Source organism: Pan troglodytes, chromosome 12 (assembly GCF_028858775.2).
Source record: "Pan troglodytes isolate AG18354 chromosome 12, NHGRI_mPanTro3-v2.0_pri, whole genome shotgun sequence".
Classification (NCBI taxonomy): domain Eukaryota; kingdom Metazoa; phylum Chordata; class Mammalia; order Primates; family Hominidae; genus Pan; species Pan troglodytes.
The window spans coordinates 52,476,022-52,497,649 of NC_072410.2; the positions used below are offsets into that span (position 1 = coordinate 52,476,022).

A 21,628-nucleotide genomic window follows, 5' to 3' on the forward strand; every position below is an offset into this window, starting at 1 on the left:
CACCAGAATGTGCCACCCCAAAATACGCCTCTTTAGCCTAAGGATTATTTCAAGCCGAAGACAATTGAGAAGATGTAGATACGATGTAGATACGTGGGTGGAAAGTTCTCCGCCTTCCCCCATTTGCCTAAAAGCAGGACACAAATTTTATTTTTTTAACAATTTTTAAATATATTGCATTTTATTACATAAAAGTAAAATTAGTAAAATAACATAATAATTTGATATACTTTATAATTTATAATTTCTTTCTCTCAGTATAATGTAGAAAAGTATTACTCTGAACACCTACTTTTTTTTTTTTTTTTTGAGACGGAGTCTCGCTCTGTTGCCCAGTCTGGAGTGCAGTGGCGCGATCTCAGCTCACTGCAAACTCTACGTCCCAGGTTCAAGCAATTCTTCTGTCTCAGCCTCCCGAGTAGCTGGGACTACAGGCACCCGCCACCGTGCCCGGCTAATTTTTTGTATTTTTAGTAGAGACGAGGTTTCACTGTGTCAGCCAGGATGGTCTCGATCTCCTGACCTCGTGATCCACCCGCCTCGGCCTCACAAAGTGCTGGGATTACAGGTGTGAGCCACCGCGCCCGGCCATGAACACCTACCTTAAACATTACTTAATTTAGGCTAACTACAATGAGCCTCGCTACTTATATTTTCATCACGCATCTTACATTTTAATGTCCTTACTCTTTTATAGAAAAGGTCATAAAGAATGCCCAACTAATAAAGAATCTCTAATATCTCTGATACAGCAACAACTGATCACATACTTTCACATGTGAATACAATAGAAATAAAGTAACAGCATAAAGTAATTTGAAAGCTGTATTACATTATTTTTCACTTTTCAAAAAATTGTTTTCAAGGAAACAAATAAACTTTCAATGTAATTACAAAGCTTCAAAAAAATCTCCTTTTAAAGTTATATACAAATAATTTATCTAACAACTTTAATTGTGAATTCATTTTTATACTCAACACTCCTATTTAGTGTAATGTCTGAAGTAAAGCAGGACATAAATTTTAAAAGGCAAAGGTATCCCTCTTCCCACACTGCCTGGAAGGACAAAGGTTAATCACTAAAGACAATTTTACACCTGTTAAATAAAATTCATAGGAAGCCATTGGTTTGGACTGAGCTCCTGCACTAGACTAGGCCCAACAGACTAAACCAAAATGGAGTCACTCAAGTCACTCATGTTCCACATCACAAGGTCAAAACTAAGTTGTCGATCTGACTTTCTAAGAAATCAGGAGAAAGAAAAATAATAGCCAAATTCCCAACAGACCAGTTTGAAATGACATGATAAGGAAATACCCTCTGCTTTAAACTTTTCAAGGAAAGTAACCTCGAAACAACCAATTCACTTTTCTGTTTCTGCTTTCTTCAGCGCTTTCTGAGAGCCAACCTCCTCCACTCAACTCATAGGAACACTCATTCGATTTTATAAAATGAGGTGTTGCACAATTCTACAATCGCAACTAAAAGCCAATTGTGCTCTTTAAACTAAATTAGTTGTAATTTTGTCTTTTGACAAACCTTTATCAGCCAGGAATCTACATGACAAACTTCATTAATGAGACTTTTTCTATCGCATATTTGCCTTCCCATAATTTGCCACCCCTAGAGACTCAAAATCATTTTCCTTCTCTTAACACTTCTCTTTTTTTTTTCTTTCTTTCTTTCTTTTTTTTTTTTTTTTTTTTTGAGACGAAGTTTCGCTCTTGTTGCCCAGGCTGGAGGGCAATGGCGCAGTCTCACGGCAACGTCCGCCTCTCGGGTTCAAGCAATTCTCCTGCCTCAGCCTCCTGAGTAGCTGGGATTACAGGGAAGCGCCACCACACCTGGCTAATTTTGTATTTTTAGTAGAGATGGGGTTTCTCCGTGTTGGTTAGGCTGGTCTCGAACTCCCGACCTCAGGTGATCTGCCCACCTCGGCCTCCCAAAGTGCTGGAATTACAGGCGTGAGTCACTGTGCCCGGTTCTCTTAACACTTCTCTAAACATATACTGTTCTTTTTTGAAGATGCTGTATAATCCTGAATTCAAAGCTACCTCTTGGAGATTTGCTCATTTCCCTGGTCTCTCTTTTGAATACGTGACGTACATGTTTTTAAATTTCTGTTTTTCTTTTTTTCTTTCTTTCTTTTATTTATTTATTTTGAGATGGCTTTGCTCTGTCACCCAGGCTGAAGTGCAATGGCACTATCACGGCTCACTGCAACCTCCCGCTCCTGGGCTCAAGCGATCCACCCACCTCAGCCACCAGAGTAGAGTACCTGATACCACAGGCATCCACTACCATGCCCAGCTAATTTTTACATTTTTTGTAGAGATGGTTTTTTGCCATATTGCCCAGGCTGGTCTGGAACTCCTGGGCTCCCAAAGTGTTGGGATTACAGGCATGAGCCACCATACCTGGTCCTGTTTGTTTTCTTCTTGTTAATCTGTCTTTTGTTACAGGGGTCTATCACAACCAAAAACTCGGAAGGGTAGAGGAAAACTCTTTTTTTCTCCCCAACATACCATACAATAGAACATTATGCTTGCATTAAAAGGAAGCCAGGCATGGTGGCTCACGCCTGTAATCCCAGCACTCTGGGAGACCAAGGCAGGCAGAATATCTGAGATCAGGAGTTCAAGACCAGCCTGGCCAATGTGGCAAAACTCTGCCTCTACTAAGAATACAAAAATTAGCTGGGCGTGGTGATGCATGCCTGTAATCCCACCTACTTGGGAGGTTGAGGCAGGAGAATCACGTGAACTTGGGAGGCCAAGGTTGCAGTGAGCTGAGATTGCACCACTGCACTCCAACCTGACAGGCTGATCTCAAAAAATAAAAAATACAAAAAAAGAATGTTGGAGCTTGGCGCAGTGGCTCACACCTGTAATCCCAGCACTTTGGGAGGCCAAAGCAAGCAGATCACCTGAGGTCAGGAATTCGAGACCAGGCTGGTCAACATGGTGAAACCCTGTCTCTACTAAAAATATAAAAATCAGCCAGGCGTGGTAGTGCACACCTGTAATCCCAGCTACTCAGGAACGCTGAGACAGGACAATTGCTTGAACCCAGGAGGCAGAGGTTGCAGTGAGCCAAGATTACGCCACTGCACTCCAACCTGGGCGACAGAGTGAGACTCCGTCTCAAAAAAAAAAATTGGTCTATAACTAATGTCCTAGTATTATCAGTTGAGAAAAGCTTGCGGTTGCATGATGGGTATAAAATGATCTCATGCCTCTTTTCCTTTCTCTGCCATCGTGGTGTGTTCTTGACTCCACCCTCACCATGTCTTCTCACAAGACTTTCAGGATTAAGTGATTCCTGCCCAAGAAACAAAAGCAAAATCGTCCCATTCCCCAGTGGATTCGGATGAAAACTGGAAATAAAATCAGGTACAACTCCAAAAGGAGACATTGGAGAAGAACCAAGCTGGGTCTATAAGGAATTGTACATGAGATGGCACACATATTTATGCTGTCTGAAGGTCACGATCACGTTACCATATCAAGCTGAAAATGTCACCCCTATCTGGAGAGTTCGACGTGTTTTCCTCTCCGAATCTGTTATGAACGCATTGGTTGGCTGGGTTCAGTAATAAATATGTGAGGCCTTTCATTTAAAAAAAAAAGTCTCATTTCTGTAATTACAATACTTCACCCAAACAAACAAAAATAACTAGTTCATGAACATGAAGAACAATATAGATGAGAAGAAAATAGGTTGGATACAAAATAAAGTTAAACTTGGAGAAAGAGGCTGGGCTCAGTGGCTCACACCTGTAATCCCAGCACTTTGGGAGGCTAGGGCAGGCGGACAGTTTGAGCCCAGGGTTCGAGACCAGCCTGAGCAAAATGGCGAAACCCCGTCTCTACGAAAAAATACAAAAAAATTAGCCTGGCATGGTGGTGTGCACCTGTAGTCCCAGCTACTCAGGAGGCTGAGGCAGGAGGATCACCTGAGCCTGGGAGGTAGAGGCTGAGGTGAGCAGTGATTGTGGTACTGCATTCCAGCCTGGGCACAGAGTGAGACTCTGCCCCCCAACCTCCAAAAAAAAAAAAGGTACATGTACCAGGATACAACTGCAACATTATTTGTAATACAATAGATTTTTGAAAAGTAGTAACCTGAATATCCATCAATGCCAGTTATGGTAATTTATTCAATTTACCATCCAATACATTGTGGAACTTTCATTTTATGGACGATTTTGCAACTATTAAAAAACTATTAGGCCAGGACTGGGCGCAGTGGCTCACACCTGTAATTCCGGCATTTTGGGAGGCCGAGGCTGGTGCATCACTTGAGCCCAGCAATTTGAGACCAATCTGGGCAACAAAGTGACACCTCCGTCTCTACAAAGAATACAAAAATTAGCTAGGCGTGGGCCGGGCATGGTGGCTCATGCCTGTAATCCCAGCACTTTGGGAGGCCGAGGCAGGCGGATGACCTGAGGTCAGGAATTCGAGACCAGCCTGGCCAATATGGTGAAACCCCATCTCTACTAAAAATACAAAAATTGGCCGGGCGTGGTGGCAGGCGCTTGTAATCCCAGCAACTCAGGAGGCTGAGGCAGGAGAATTGCTTGAACCCGGGAGGTGGAGGTTGCAGTGAGCTGAGATCGAGCCATTGCACTCCAGCCTGGGCAACAAGAGTGAAACTCTATCTCAAAAAAAAAAAAAAAAAATTAGCCAGGCATGGTGGCACGCGCCTGTAGTCCCAGCTACTCAGGAGGCTAAGGTAGCAGGAACACCTGAGCCTGGAGGCAGAGGCTGCAGTGAGCTGACATCATTGCCACTGCACTCCAGCCTGGGCAACAGAGCGAGACCCTGTCTCAAAAAAAAAAAAAGCCCGGTGCAGTGGCTCACACCTGTAATCCCAGCATTTTGGGAGACCAAGGCGGGTGGATCACTTGAGGTTAGGAGTTCGAGACCAGACAGTCCAACATGGTGACACCCTGTGTATACTAAAAAATGTAAAAATTAGCGGGGCATGCTGGCCCACGCCTGTAATCCCAGCTACTAGGCGGGCTGAGGCAAGAAAATCGCTTGAACCTGGGAGGCAGAGGTTGCAGTGAGCTGAGATCAGGCGGGTGGATCATTTGAGGTCAGGAGTTTGAGACCAGCCTGGCCAGCATGGTGAAATCCCGTCTCTACTAAAAATAAAAAAAAATTAGGCCGGGCATGGTGGCTCACGCCTGTAATCCCAGCACTTTGGGAGGCCGAGGCAGGCAGATCATCTGAGGTCAGGAATTCAAGACCAGCCTGACTAACGCGGAGAAACCCCATCTCTACTAAAAATACAAAATTAGCCGGGCATGGTGGCACATGCCTGTAATCCCACCTACTCGGGAGGCTGAGGCAGGAGAATCGCTTGAACCCGGGAGGTGGAGGTGGCAGTGAGCCGAGATCATGCCATTGCACTCCAGCCTGGGCAACAAGAGCGAAACTCTGTCTCAAAAAAAAAAAAAAAAAAAAAAACTAGCCAGGTGTGGTGGCTCACACCTGTAATCCCAACTACTCTGGAGGCTGAGGCACAAGAAACGCTTGAGCCCAGGAGACAGAGTTCACAGTGAGCCAAGACACTGTCACTCTGGGTGACACTCTGTAAAAAAAAAACAAAAAACAAAAAAACCCTAAAAATCCCAAGTGTATACATGTGCATCTGTATAGAGTAAAATGTGGAATATTACAGATGAATCTATTAATATTACTTACCTCAAAAGGAGGAAGAAGATACATTTTTAATATTTTCCTTATGTATCCATTTCATTTGTAACACTAAGCACGTTGTACTTTTGTAACTTAAAAACTACTTAAAAAAAAGTACTTGTGCAATATCCATATAATGGAGTTTTATTTGGGAATAAAAAGGAATAAATTACTGATACACGTTACAACATGGATGACCCTGAAAAGCATAATGTTAAGTGAAATAAGTCAGTTACAAGAAACCATATATTACATGCTTCCATTTATATGAAATGTCTAGAATAGGCAAATCTATAGGGGCAGAAAGACTAGTGGCTGGGACATGGAACGGGATGAGGGACAGGGAGTGTCTGCTAATTGCTACGGGTTTCCTTTTTGAGGTGAAGAAAATGTTATAAAATTGATTGTGGTGATTGTTGCACACACACCTCTGTGAATAAACTAAAAACCATTAAACTGAAAAACACTTTATATGGATGTCCCAAAAAGGTGTTTTAAAAACACCATCGCCATTAACATTTGTTTTATTCACCATCAAAAGACTAGTACTTGATATCTTTGAAAATAATCTGAAGAATGTGTCAGAGACTCTAAAGACAATTCCAAAAATGAAAAATCCAGAATGTATACAGTCTGAAGAAACTACTTTAAAGAGGACATCACGTTTTTGTTTTTTTGGTGTTTTGTTTTGTTTTTGAGGAGTCTTGCTCTGTGGCCCAGGGGCTCACTGCAACCTCCGACTCCCGGGTTCAAGTGATTCTCCTCCTACCTCAGCCTCCCGAGTAGCCGGGATTACAGACATGCGCCGCCACATCTGGCTAATTTTTGTATTTTAAAGTAGAGATGGGGTTTCTCCATGTTGGCCACGCTGGTCTTGAACTCCTGAGCTCTAGTGATCTGCCTGCCTCTGTCTCCCAAAGACTGGGATTACAGGCGTGAGCCGCCCTGGTCAGCCGACATCACGTTTTTCGATGTGTAAATTCTCCTATGTTTAAAAAATATTTCTACAACTTAAATAAACTTACATCATAGATATTTTCCAGTTCAACACTACAGATCTGATTAATAGCTTTTCAATAACTGCAAAATAGTCCATAAAATGAATGTTCCGTCTGGGGGCAGCAGCTCACGTCTGTTATCTCAGCACTTTGGGAGGCTGAGGCAGGCAGATCACCTGAGGTCAGGAGTTCAAGACCAGCCTGGCCAACATGGCAAAACCCTGTCTCTACTAAAATACAAAAATTAGTTAGGCTAATTTAGGTGGTGGCGCACGTCTGTAATCCCAGCTACTAGGGAGGCTGAGGCAGGAGAATCGCTTGAACCTGGGAGGCAGAGGTTGCAGTGAGCCAAGATTGTGTCACTGCACTCCAGCCTGGGAGACAGAGCGAGACTGTCTCAAAAAAAAAAAGAAAGAAAGAAAGAAAAAGAAAAAGTTCCACATGTATTTGGTGTAAATTGAATAAATTACCATAAGTGGCACTGATGGATATTCAGGTTACTCCATTTTTTTCTACTGTAAACAATGCTGCAGTTGTATCTTGGCACATAAATCTTTATAAATTAATTGTTTTATTTCTGTAGGATAGATTCCTAGACATAGGATTACTTTAGTGACATATATATATAATAAGCAATGTGAAATGCATACAGAGTATACCGAATCACATTTCAGAGCTCTAATTTCTCTGCCTCCTAAAGTTGGACTGAAGTTTATGTATCTTTTGACTTGTTTACTTTTAAGATTCTTGTGACCAATTTGCATTAAATAGCTGGGTTTTTTTGTTTGTTTCTTTGTTTTTTGAGACGGATCCTCGTTCTGTTGCCCAGGCTGGAGTGCAATGGCAAGATCTCGGCTCACTGCAATCTCCATCTCCCAGATTCAAGGATTCTCCTGCCTCAGCCTCCTGAGTAGTTGGGATTACGGGCCCCCACCACCACGCCCAGCTAATTTTTGTATTTTTAGTAGAGACAGGGTTTCGCCATGTTGGTCAGGCTGGTCAGGCTGGTCTCGAACTCCTGATTTCAGGTGATCCGCCCGCCTCAGCCTCCCAAAGTGCTGGGATAACAGGCGTGAGCCACTGCCCCAGGCCTAAACAGCTATTTCTTAAATGCTTTTCAATGTGCAATCAATACACGGAAGAAATGCAAATATAAATAAAAATCTGGCATCTGGAAATATCCTCCCCGCGCTGAAAAATTTGGCTAGCACCAACGACGCAAATTCTTAATAAAATCCTTACTTTTTTAAGTAAAACTTTTTTCTTTTTTCTTATTTCTTAAGTAAACATTTTAAATTGAAATTTTTTTTCTGTACAGAGAAAGTTGAAACATCCATTCCCATGTTTGGGATGAGAGAAGATAAATTATTTATGTTATTGGAAAACAGAAGATTACAGACTGTCAATAAACTTTTACTTTTAAATGAATAAATAATACATGACAATTCTTTTCACATGAAAGAGAACGTCTGCTTCTATTTCCTCCTAAAATACCGTGGCGGGTAGCTACCTCAACAGCGCCGCTGGTGTAGTGGTATCATGCAAGATTCCCATTCTTGCGACCCGGGTTCGATTCCCGGGCGGCGCACAAACGTTTTGCTTCTCGCTCTCTAAAAACCAGATAGCTTGAAGAGTCTTTATGTATCTTTCCAAAAGAGGAAAGATTTAGGCTTTTTACTGTCCCTGAAGGTTTCCACTCCTTTATAATTCGCGGTCAAAACACTCGAATCCGCAGCCAGAAGACAAAAAAGTTCACGCAAGTCGAGAAGTAGTTAATCCTTGCGCCTGCGCAGTCTGAGACGTCCCTCGCGTCGGGTGGAAGAGCGGCTGCGCAACAAGTGAACCTATGGATTAAGGTGTAGCCGGGCGGCCCGGAGGTTGAGAGTGCAAAGTTATTCTGCGCCGGCGCGGCCCGGGTAACTTTGCTGGCTGCTCCTAGGCTCCCGGCTCGCCGCCATCTTGTATTGGGGTTTCATTGTTCCCGCTGGGCCGGGCGGTTTAGTGTAATTGCCGCCGGAGGAGGAGGCGGAGTAACCTCTGGTCAGCCGAGAAACCCCACTATCCCGTAGCCATAACCGCTTAAACGATTTGGGAGGTAGTGAAGGGCAGGGAGCTGGACCTGGAGGCGCCGCCGCGACAGCAGCAGCCATGGAGGACGAGATGCCCAAGACTCTGTGAGTCTGGAGCAGCGATGAGGGAGGCGGGATGGTGGTCGTCCCGGAGGGAAGGCCTCGGCCCTGCGCCGCTCCCAGCCTATTGTTCTCCGTGGACACCGCGATATCGTGGTTTTTGTTTCCTTAGCATGCACCTGGATGCTTAGAACCAAGACCCAATCTGTGAGGACGAGGTGAAGGGAGACGGGGCTCAACCCTCTCAATTAATCCCTTCACTTTAGCAACACCATTGCATGACCTTTGCTCTCGCCACGGGCCCTCTGTGGTCTTAGACCTGGAGAAAAGACTTTAATTCAGACCTCTTTTTAGAACTCGTCGAACCTTCCTTTTGTCTTATGCTTTCTTTCCTTTTCCCGCTTCTCCCCCTTTTTGATTAACCTCTTCATGTCTTTACAGCCGTCTCCCTTTAATTTTACTTTTGATTTCCTACTGAAATTCTTCCTTTCATTTTCTTCTCGGTGATAAGATTTTTTTCCCCCTCGAGGGTGCTTGTACTCATTTCCAGTGCAGTAAACTTTATTCTTGCAGTTGCCAATTGGAAAAAAGCCAAGCATTTTTCTTTAACCTCTGGCTTTCCTTCTGTAGCACCCACCGACCAAAAAGCCTAACCAGATACCCCAGGGATTTGGAAATCTCACCCAGAAGGAATATATCAATTGAGGGGAAATGGATTTCATATTATTTTTATAGTCGTTTACTACTGTTGTGATTGACATGGTGTTGAACGAGCGGGCTGTAAATGCCCTAACATATTTACAGAGAATTTTTAGAGATAGCGTTAAATTATCGGAGCGTGGATATTTTCTTTGTCGTGTGGCTTCCCCCACTGCGTTCTTTGTTTTTCGAGGTATTATCGGATGAGTTGATCCTGCCTTTGTTGGCATTTCTCGGAAGAAGAAAAGCTCAATGAGTTGTTGACATAGCTTTTTGTTTTTCTTGGATGACATAGCTTTTTGTTTATATTCTTGGAATACTGGCAGTTTGAGAGCTCCATGCATTAAAAATGCAATTTTAGGTTTCTCTTTGCAGCTCTCTAATAAAGTTGCTCTGAAGTACGATGTAATTGTTTTTTTACCTCCAAAATTTTTCCACTTTTAAGTTGCTATTTCTTGTCTATATTGGAAATGTGGTTACACTTGTTTTCTTAATAGATTGTCAGTTAATCTGTTAGTAACCTTGAAATTTCTTTTCTCTATTCCTGAGGCTCAGAAAGTATCTTTTCAGTAGGACGTAGCAATTAGTGCATGACCTTTGTTTTAGGAAAGATTGTATCTGTAGATGAATACTCCCTAAAAAACTACTAGCCTCACGGTGTTGGTGGAATCTCTTCCCTCTTGCCTCTTAGCTATGACAGTCATCAGCATTTTGGGTTAAGGCACTGCTCGTGTTTTATAATGTAAACTTATTATTCTCAGTATTAGTTTGAAAATGTTTAATTTTAGAAACTGCAGAAGTATCCGACCACTTAACTTTTTAACTTTTTAATTTTCTTTTTACTTTTTAATTTTTTGAGATGGAGTCTCACTTTGTCACCCAGGCTGCAAGGCTAGAGTGCAGTGATGCGATCTCGGCTCACTGCAACCTCCACCTCCTGGGTTCAAATGATTCTCCTGCCTCACCCTCCCAAGTAGCTGGCATTACATGCGGGCACCACCATGCCCGGCTAATTTTTTTATTTTTAGTAGAGATGGGGTTTCACCATGTCGGCCAAGCTGGTCTCGAACTCCTGACCTCAGGTGATCCGCCCACCTCGGCCTCCCAGAGTGCTGGGATTACAGGTGTGAGCCACTGCGCCTGGCCTGTCCTCAACTTTTAACTATTACATTTATGACTTATTTTGCCTTGTATCCCTCACTAATACACCCCATCCAAGAAACTCTTCCTCAATGTAGTCATACTGTAAAAGTCTTCTCTTGTTTCTACCTCCCTCAACCCAAACTCCCATTTTTCTAGTCAGGCAAACCTTGACCAAACATGAGGGTACTAATCCCTAAGTTTTCCTAATAGTGTTTTTAATTTTAATGTAAGATTTTTGCTTTAATGACCCTGGAAGTCAGAGGCTTTTAATATATGTTCTTAGCACAGTTCTTAGCACATTAAAAACACAGCCTCTTAATATATGTTCTTAGTGTGTTCCATGGTAAGTGATCAATAAATTTGTTTAAGAAACTGGTATAATTGGCTGGGCACAGTGGCTCACGCCTATAATCCTAACACTTTGGGGGGCTGAGGAGGGTGGATCACTTGAGGGCAGGAGTTCAAGACCAGCCTGGCCAACATGGTGAAACCCTGTCTCTACTACAAATACAAAAATTAACTGAGCATGGTGGCGCATGCCTGTAATCCCAGCTACTCGGGAGGCTGAGGAAGGAGAATCGCTTGAACCCGGGAGGTGGAGGTTGCAGTGAGCCGAGGTTGCGCCATTGCACTCCAGCCTGTGCAACAGGAGGGAGGCTCCATCTCAAAAAAAAAAAAAAAAAAAAAAAATCTGGTAGAATTTCAAGCAGTGAATTAAGATTTTACTCTTTCTTGAGGATAAAATAGAGTCTGAATTTTTATCACCCACATACCTAAATGGCTCACTGGAAATTCCTTCATTTGCTACATCTGAGTGTTCGGCATCTCCATGTTAAGTTAGAGAATACCAGTATTTGATTTCTTGTCACCAATACTTTGGAATCATATTTTGAGACAAACTTCCCGAAAGTTTATACTGCAAGATTATTTTGAGGAGTATTCAAGGTACAGTTAATAAGTTCAAACATTTGTAGTGAGCATATGGGTGATGTATACTACTCTTCTCCATGTATAAATTTGAAATTTTCCACAGTAAAAAAATAAAAATACGTGTATAGTGAGTCTGAATTGGCCTTGGTCACTTTAAAAATATTCAACTTGTGAACTAAAAGCTACACAATAGACTAGAAAAACATTGCTGGTGTTAGTTGATGAAAGTTAATTCCCTCAAATCCAGACACCTTAATATCCTTTGTGTGGTTTACTCTCAAATGCATGAGTGTTCTCTTTTGAGATAACTATACTGTTATTGTGCGGCTTTCACATTTGCTAAGATGCAGATCTGTAAATTATAGACCATCTTTAAAAGCCTGCAGCTGGCCAGGCATGGTGGCTCACACCTGTAATCCCAGCACTTTGGGAAGCCGAGGTGAGTGGATCACCTGAGGTCAGAAGTTTGAGACCAACCTGGGCAACATGGTGAAACCCCATCTCTACTAAAAATACAAAAATTAGCTAGGTGTGGTGACACATGCCAGTAGCCTCAGCTACTCGAGACTCCGGAGGCTCAGGAAGGAGAATCGCCCGGGAGGTGGAGGTTGCAGTGAGCCGAGATCACGCCACTGCACTCCAGCCTGGATGACAGAGCAAGACAGAGCCCAATTAATTGCTATATACTATTGTGGGCCTTGCCTTTCTTCTGCTCCATGCTCATCTTTCATTCTTGTTGTCTACTCCACTCTCCAAATAGTATTGGCCTTGTAATTTGTATGAAATAAAATCTCTTGTATTGAGAATCAGACCTATCTTTTTTTTTTTTTTTTTTTTTTTTTTTTTGAGACGGAGTCTCGCTCTGTCACCCAGGCTGGAATGCAGTGGCCTGATCTTGGCTCACTGCAAGCTCCGCCTTCCAGGTTCACGCCATTCTCCTGCCTCAGCCTCCGGAGTAGCTGGGACTGCAGGCACCCGCCACCACGCCTGGCTAATTTTTTGTATTTTTAGTAGAGACACTGTTTCACCGTGTTAGCCAGGATGGTCTCGATCTCCTGACCTCGCGATCCGCCTGCCTCAGCCTCCCAAAGTGCTGGGATTACAGGCGACAATCAGACCTATTTTAAAGATTAGATTGAAGGCAAGGTTGGCCAAAATGAGATATTTATTAGATAATACTTATGTTTCCAAATAACTGCTAGTAATTAAGAATATGCTAGAAACATTACACTCACTCAGTAATATTGAGAGCATACTACATGGCTGTCCGTCTTCTGGGAACTGGGGATATGGTAGTACATATAATAGGCCTTTTATGAATTTACATAAGTAATTATGTTAGATGGTAATAAGTGCTATGGAGAAACATAATGCAGGGTATGCATGGTAAGGAGGAAGGGGTGGATATTTATAGAGAATAATAAAGGAAGGTCATCCTTTGATAAGTGACATTTGAGGAAAAAAGTGAAGGAGATGAGGGAGAGCCATGCTTCTATCTGAAGGAGGAGCACCCTAGAAAGAGCTAGTGCAAGGGGCCCTTGGGGGCAGGTCATGCTGGTTGTTTAGCCTGAAGAGAGTAAATGTAGTAGAGGAGTAGGAAATGAGGTCAGGATGATAAATAGGAATGTTAGGGGAGGTAGAAAATGCCAGATCATACGGATCCTTATGAGGGCTATCTTATGAGTAGGAATGGAAGCTGTAAGTGGGTTTCACGCAGAGTAGTGGTATAGCCTATCTTAACCTTAAAACTGGCAAAAGCAAGTAGCCTAGTCAGGAAGCCAATCCAGGTATCAGAGAAAGCAATGCCTGTAATTGTAGTTAGTGCTGGTGAAAGTGATGAGAAATAGTTGAATTATGGATATGTTTTGAAAATAGAGCAACAGGAATTACCAGTGGCTTAGATGTGGCATGTGAGAATGATGTCAACAATAAATGGATTTATTTTAAAATGTGTAATATCAGTTATCTAAAATGTTATAGTTTGTTGCAAAATATAAGTAAAAATGAAAAGTCTTGAGGATCGATATCCCTTAAGATGTCTGCAGGCGTAGTATTGAATACATTTGTTCAAGCTGGTTTACCTAGTGAAGGAGGTCCCAACTAGTAAGGCAGTTTCAGCCATCTCTTGTAACAGATTATTCTTTGTGATGGGTATACATTTGTTAAATAATAATAAGGCTAGGATGCTGATGTATAGTATATACACAAGCACTTACTATTCTACACAATTTATTTATTTATTTATTTTAATTGAGATAGGGTCTCATCCTGTTGTCCAGGCTCTGGCGCAGTGGTGTGATCACAGCTCACTGTAGCCTCGACCTCTGAGGCTCAAGGGATCTTCCCACCTCAGCCTCCTGAATAGCTGGGACTACAGGCATGTGCCACTATGTCTGGCTAATTTTTAAAAATATTTGTAGAGAAGCGATCTCAACTGTGTTGCCCAGGCTGGTCTCCAACTCCTGGGCTCAAGCGATCTTCCCACCTTAGCCTCCCAAAGTGGGATTATAGGTGTGAGCCACCGTGCCTGGTGTTTACACAGTTTCTTCATTAGCAAAAGACATAACTAATCTTTTCCCCCTAGGGTAACTTAAGCAAAATGAGAGAATTTTCTAGCAAATTGCAAATGTTCAGAAGTCATTCTGAGACAGTACATTTAACTCTTTAACAGATATTTATAGAGCAATAAATATCACTGCAATGATATTGCAATGTTCCAGGCAGTGTTCTAGACTAGCAGTCCCCAGCCTTTTTGGCACCAAGACCAGTTTTGTGGAAGACAATTTTTCCATGGGCGGGATGGTTTCAGGATGAAACTGTTCCACCTCAGAACATCAGGCATTAGATAAATTCTCATAAGGAACACACAACCTAGATCCCTTGCATGCCCAGTTCACAAATGCTGATCTTACAGGAGGCAGAGCTCAAGCAGTAATGCTCCCTCCCCTGCTGCTCACCTCCTGCTGTGTGGCCCAGTTCCTAACAGGCCATGGACGCATAATGGTCCATGGCCTAGGGGGGAGTTGGGGACCCCTGTTCTAGATGGTAGATACCAACTAAGAATAAAAATGAAAACCTCTTATGGAATTTATTATTAGGTAAAAAACTATTCATCGTTTTTACTCAAATTTTCAGAGACCTTATCAAATTCTGCCTTTTTTTTTTTTTTTTTGGAGACTGAGTCTCTGTCACCCAGGCTGGACTGCCGTGGTGAGATCTCGGCTCACTGCAACCTCCACTTCCCGGGTTCAGGTGATTCTCTCGCCCACCATCACACTTGGCTAATTTTTTGTGTTTTTAGTAGAGACGAGTTTCAACATGTTGGCCAGGCTGATCTCGAACTCCTGAGCTCAAGTGATCCCCCACCTCAGCCTCCCAAAGTGCTGGGATTACAGGCGTGAGCCACCGCTCCCAGCTAATCCTGAAAATTTCTTATAGGCACAAGAGTCAGGTGAGAGTAGACACACAAGAGATGCAGAGATAGTACAGAGTTTTGTTTTTTGCGGGGGAGGGTTTTGCGGAAGAATGGCATGATAACCTTCATCTAGCATCCCTTAATGTATCCATCTTATATAACCGTGGTATAATTATCAAAATTAAGAAATTAACACTATAGGCTTTATTCCAATTTTTCCGCTGATATCCTTTTTATATTCTAGGATCCAATTCAGGAAAATACCACATTGCATTTCGTCATCGTCTCTTTATTCTCCTTCATTCTGTGAGAGGTCTTTCTGACCTTAACACTTTTTTTTTTTTTAGAGGTAAGGTCTCACTCTGTTGCCCAGACTGGAGTGCAGTGGCACAATCATTGTTCACTTCAGCTTCCCAAGTAGCTGGAACTACAGGTGCACACCACCACACCCAGCTAATTTTTTCTTATTTTTTGTAGAGACGGTGCATATCACTATGTTGCCCTAGCTGGTCTCAAACTACTGGTCTCAAGTGAATCTCTCACCTCGGTCTCCCAAAGCACTGGGTTTACCGGTGTGAGCCACCACACCCTACCGACACTTTGGAAGGGTACTATTTCTCCTGTTCTCCAAAATCACCGTGACTTCTTTTTTCTTAACTTACTCTGTTGGTTAGAAGTAAGTCACCGAGGCTAGCTCACACTCAGGAAGAGGAAGATTAAGTTACACTTCCTGGAGGGAGGTGTATCCAAAGAATTCATAGTCATGTAAAACCACTAGTTCATTGGTCAAAACTTTTTTTTTTTTTTTTTTTTTTAAGACAGAGTCTCGCTCTGTTGCCAGGCTGGAGTACAGTGGCATGATCTCGGCTCACTGCAACCTCTGCCTCCCAGGTTCAAGCGATTCTCCTGCGTCGGCCTCCCTAGTAGCTGAAACTACAGGCACACACCACCATGCCCAGCTAATTTTTTGTATTTTTTAGTAGAGACAGGGTTTCACTATGTTGGCCAGGGTGGTCTTGATCTCCTGACCTGTGATCCGCCTCGGTCTCCCAAAGTGCTAGGATTACAGGCGTGAGCCACCGCACCTGTCCCAAAACCAATTTTTAATAAATATTTTAGTGGAGGTACTTTGAGGCTATGCAGATACCCTGTTTCCCCTTTTAAGGTTTCATCAACTAATGTGAGCTTCCATGGGTGGATCTTCCTTTAGAAATTATTACTGTGGTGTTTTAATGGTGAGTTTCTATTTCTCTCATTCTTTCTACATTTATTAATTCTGTAAGAAAAAACTATTTTCCCCTCATCCGGGATCCATTTAAACATTATTGATTGTATTTGGTTGTCAGTGTTTTTTATGTCCTTTTTTTTTGGTGGGGGGGCAGGGAGGGCAGTGTCTTGCTCTGTCACCCTGGCTGGAGTACCGTGGTGTAATATCAGCTCACTACAATGTCCACCTCCCAAGTTCAAGTGATTCTTGTGCCTCCCCTTCCCAGGTAGCTGGGATTACAGGCATGCGCCACCACACCTGGCTGATTTTTGTATTTATTGTAGTAGAGATGAGGTTTCACCATGTTGGCCAGGCTGGTCTCTAACTCCTGGTCTCAAGGGAACTGCCTACCTCAGCCTCCCGAAGTGCTAGGATTTCAGGCTTGAGCCACTGTGCCCAGCTTTCTGTTTCTTTTATTTATTTATATCTTAGAAATGAGGTCTTGCTATGTTCCCAGGCTGGCCTCAAACTCCTGGGTTCAAGGGATCCACCCACCTCAGCCTCTCAAGTAGCTGGGGCTGCCGGCTTGTGCCACCACTCCCTTTTATTCAAGAACAGTCATCTGTTGTTTTTGTTTTAGGACAATAATTTTTTGAAGAGACTGAGTTGTCTTGTAAAATGTCCCACATCTGGATTCGTGGAATTGTTTTATTTGCCTGATATCCTATAAACTTAAATCTAATTTTCAGCTTGGTTAGATTTATGTTAGACTTTTTTATGTAAATATTTCATAGGTGATACTGTGTAATTCATATTATATATACGCAGTATCTCATTGGTCGTTGCCCATCTATAAAATAATTGAAAATTTTATCACTGGGTCATAGTGGTAACAGCCAAAGCTCTCATTTTTAAGGTAAGGTTTTCCCTTTGCAATTTATTAAGTAATCTATGTGATAACTTTGACACCTTGTGACTATTTCCACACCAACTGTTCATGTAGTAGTTTAAGCATTAATTAAAGATCCTTGCCTGAAACAGTTATTTAATTAGGGTTTACACATTGTTAATTTAATACTATCTTTCTACATTTATTAACTAGCATTCTTCTGTAAAGGAGAACTTTTCTAAACTAGAGCTATTAGATTACACTATTTAGTGGGAGTTCCTACTTAATAGGATAAATGCTTAATTCTGTCTCTTTTTCAGAATAAAGACTTGGTGTAGTAATAACTCCCAATACTGGTAAATTGCTGTTGGGTAAATGTTGCTGTTACTTTCTCTTTTGAGTACCATTATTTTACCTGATCGTTAAATGTCATTTGTTATTAAGACTCAGCATTTCTTCCTTTGCCATCTTAACCTTTTCCAAAGGCTTCGTGTTAAGCACTCAATATGTGTTTGTTGAGTGGTAGATGGAAAGAAGAAATTGATTCCATACTTTGTGAGCATGTATGAATATTTACTTTTCTGGGGAGAAAGTCCATACCTTGTATCAAATTTTCTGAAGGGTACCTGAGAGACAAATGAGAAACTACCATTCTGGGGAGACTGCATTCCCTGATTCCAGAACTGATAAACCTCTAACTCTGTAAAATGACTAGAGGTAATCTCATTTCAAAATCTCATTTAAAAACTTATTTATAAACCCTTTATTGGCTGGGCGCAGTGGCTCACGCCTGTAATCCCAACACTTTGGGAGGCCGAGGCAAGCAGATCACAAGGTCAGGAGATCGAGACCATCCTGGCTAACATGGTGAAACCCCATCTCTACTAAAAATACAAAAAACTAGCCAGGCGTGGTGGCGGGTGCCTGTAGTCCCAGCTACTCGGGAGGCTGAGGCAGGAGAATGGCGTGAACCCAGGAGGCGGAGCTTGCAGTGAGCCGAGATCGCGCCACTGCACTTCAGCCTGGGCGACAGAGCAAGACTCCGTCTCTAAATAAATAAATAAATAATAAAACCTTTATTTTCTTTTTAGAGATAGAGTTTTGCTCTGTCACCTGGGATGGAGTGCAGTGGCATAATCATAGCTCACTGCAGCCTCTTAACTCCTGGGTTCAAGTGATCTTCCCACCTCAGCGTCCGAAGTAGCTGGGACCATGCCATGGGACATAGTGCCACCATGTCCGCTAATTTTTTATCTTTATTTTTATTTTTTGTAGAGACGGGGGTCTCGCTGTATTGACTGGGCTGATCTTGAACTCCTTGGCTAAAGTGATCTTTCCACCTTGGCCTCCAAAAGTGCTGGGATTACAGATGTGAGCCACTGCTCCTAGTGTAAACCCTTTAAATGAAGATCATCACAGTCTTATGGTCTTGTAATGCACGATTTATATTTTTATTGATTACCAACTCATAATCTGTGATGTTTCTACTCCCTTTCACCTCTCTTCTACCGATCAGTAATGTTAAATGGAAGGTTTCTCATCCCACTGTAAGCATTCAAAACAACTGATAATTTACCTATAACTTTTCAAAAATGTGTTCATTGCATAACCAAAGTCTACCTAAATTGAACAAATAAGGGAAATAATGTTAATTTAAAAATTGGGGGTACCAGCCTGGCCAATATGGTGAAACCCCGTCTCTACCAAAAATATAAAAAAATTAGCTGGGCATGGTGGCGGGCGCCTGTAGTCCCAGCTACGCAGGTGGCTGAGGCAGGAGAATCACTTGAACCTGGGAGGCGGAGGTTGCAATGAGCCGAGATCGCGCCACTGCACTCCAGCCTGGGCGACAGAGCGAGACTTTGTCCACAAAAAAAAAAAAAAAAAAAAATTGGGGGAACGTCAATGTTCTTAGTAGTAGTAATACCATAGAAGTAGAAATAATTGCAATGCCTCTTAGGTTTGATGGTATACTTTTTTTTTTTTTAAATTGAGATGGAGTCTCGCTCTGTTGCCCAAGCTGGAGTGCAGTGGCACCATCTCGGCTCACTGCAAGTTCCGCCTCCCAGGTTCACGCCGTTCTCCTGCCTCAGCCTCCCGAGTAGCCGGGACTACAGGCGCCCACCACCACACCCAGCTAATTTTTTATGTTTTTATTAGAGACGAGGTTTCTTCATGTTAGCCAGGATGGTCTTGATCTCCTGACCTCGTGATCCGCCCACCTCGGCCTCCCAAAGTGCTGGGATTACAGGCATGAGCCACTGCGCCCCGCCTTTTTTTTTCTTTTTTAAGACAGTCTTGCTCCGTCACCCAGGCTGGAGTGCAGTGGCATGATCGGGGCTCGTTGCAACCTGTGCCTCCTGGGTTCAAGCAATTCTCATGCCTCAGCCGTCCCCCAGTAGCTGGGATTACAGGCAGGCGCCACCACGCCTGGCTAATTTTTGTGTTTTTAGTAGAGAAGGGGTTTCACTATGTTGGCCAGGCTGGTATCAAACTCCTGCCTCAAGTGATCCACTCTCCTCAGCCTCCCAAAGTGCTGGGATTACAGGTGTGAGCCACCTCGCCCAGCCATTATTGTATAAGATATTTTATATAACTAATGATGATTCATTTGAGTGTTTTTAAAGCTTGTCTTCCTAAGGTAAGCCTGGAAACGTAGAAACAAGCAATCAATTTGCAAAACGATGACTAAAACAGACATGCGCATACTAGCTTCCCCTTCACTAGCAAGGTGTAATATATTTTCTTTTTTCTTCTTTGAGACATAGTCTCACTCTGTTGCCCAGGCTGGAGTGCAGTGGTGCAACCTCAGCTAACCCAGCCTCTGCCTCCTGGGTTCAAGTGATTCTCCTGCCTCAGCCTCCCAAGTAGCTGGGTTTACAGATGTGCACCACCATGCCTGGCTAATTTTTGTGTTTTTAGTAGAGACAGGGTTTCACCATGTTTACCAGGCTGGTCTCAACTCCTGGCCTCAGGTGATCTTCCCACCTTGGCTTCCCAAAGAGCTGGGATTACAGGCGTGAGCCACCACACCTAGCTAATATATTTTCAAATAACATACTTTACATCTGTTTTCAAAGAGATTTTGAAGTGTTGGCAAACTTTTTAAAGTTACTCCCAAATATTATAGTTTAAGGCAAAGATCTGCCTATTTCTCAAGTTTAATTTTTAATGAACAACTTTAGAAACTGATGGAGAATAAGCAAATTAAAAATGGTAAATCAAGGGCTGGGCACAATGCCTCATGCCTGTAATCTTTAAGATTACACTTTGGGAGGCCAAGGCGGGCAGATGCTTGAACCCAGGAGTTTGAGACCAGCTCAGCAACATGGTGAAACCCCTTCTCCACAGAAACTGTAAAAAAATTAGCCAGATATGATGGCACACGCCTGTGGTCCCAGCTACTTGGGAGGCTGAAGTGGGAGAATCCCTTGTGCCCAGGAGGTGGAGGTTGTAGTGAGCTGAGATTGCGCCACTACACTCTAGTCTGGGCAACCCAGAAGACCTTGTCTGAAAAAAAAATAAATTGAGGTAAATTGAGCTGGGTGTGGTGGTTCCTCTAGTCCGTTACTCAGGAGACCGAGGCAGTAGGTTTGCTTGAGGCCAGGAGTTTGAGAGCAGCCTGAGCAATATAGCCAGACTATTTCTCTTAAAAAAAAAAAAAAAAAAAAGACCGGGTGCAGTGGCTCACACCTGTAATTTCAGCACTTTGGGAGGCTGAAGCGGGCGGATACCTGAGGTCAGGAGTTGGAGACCAGCCTGACCAACATGGAGAAACCCCGTCTCTACTAAAAATACAAAATTAGCTGGGTGTGGTCACTCATGCCTGTAATCCCAGCTACTCGGTGAGGCTGAGGCAGGGGAATCACTTGAACCCTGGAGGCGGAGGTTGTGGTGAGCCGAGATCGTGCCATCGCACTCTATCCTGGGCAACAAGAGTGAAACTCTGTCTCAAAAAAAAAAAAAGGTAAATTGTTTCTCTTTGTGTTTCAGATACGTCGGTAACCTTTCCAGAGATGTGACAGAAGCTCTAATTCTGCAACTCTTTAGCCAGATTGGACCTTGTAAAAACTGCAAAATGATTATGGATGTAAGGGTATTTTACTTAGTTAACTTTATTCTTTTTTTTTTTACACATTACTTAAAGCCATTGCTTGGAAGGAATTCTTAGTTTACCATGGTCTAAATATAGTATAAATTATTAGTTTACTGTAGTCTAAATATAGTCTTAGTTTACCATATTCTAAGTTAATAGGGATTTTAGTGAATTTGTAATGAACCTGTTTTGACAGCTGAATTTAATTTGTTGTATTACATGATGGAAGATGACAATAGAACTAGTTATTTCTAGATCAGATGGGAACATATATATGTGGGCTCTTTCAGGTGCATTGAGGCATCAGAAATGTTTATATGTGGTGTCAACTGGTTGGCTAATAAATTCAGCTCTTACAATTAAATTGGAAAACAGGTTTAAAAATAATAGGCATTTGGTACAGTGAAAGTATT

At 42.6% G+C, this 21,628-nt stretch overlaps 1 protein-coding gene, 1 non-coding gene and 1 pseudogene across 36 annotated transcripts in view; all 3 read left to right on the forward strand.

Annotated features, from left to right (window-relative positions):
• The first annotated feature begins 3,271 nt into the window (after positions 1–3,271).
• LOC107971675 (large ribosomal subunit protein eL39-like) lies at positions 3,272–3,539 on the forward strand (annotated as a pseudogene).
• A 4,685-nt stretch (positions 3,540–8,224) lies between these two features.
• Positions 8,225–8,295, forward strand: TRNAG-CCC (transfer RNA glycine (anticodon CCC)). Its single transcript has one exon. It is a non-coding gene; the product is annotated as a tRNA-Gly (tRNA).
• The window catches only part of TIA1 (TIA1 cytotoxic granule associated RNA binding protein), a 38,766-nt gene continuing 25,400 nt past the window's right edge, over positions 8,263–21,628 (forward strand). For 22 of the 35 annotated variants that reach the window (XR_010149380.1, XR_010149376.1, XR_010149374.1 and 19 more), the window contains exons 1-2: positions 8,491–8,881; positions 21,113–21,209. Coding sequence is in view for 7 of the 35 variants with exons in the window: in XM_009442628.5 (XP_009440903.1) it covers positions 8,856–8,881; positions 21,113–21,209 (123 nt within the window). In the remaining 28 variants the exon portion in view is untranslated. Of the gene's footprint in view, positions 8,882–16,188; positions 16,259–21,112; positions 21,210–21,628 lie in introns of all 35 variants that reach the window. The other 13 variants (XM_063789741.1, XM_063789745.1, XM_063789740.1 and 10 more) reach the window with 13 other exon arrangements.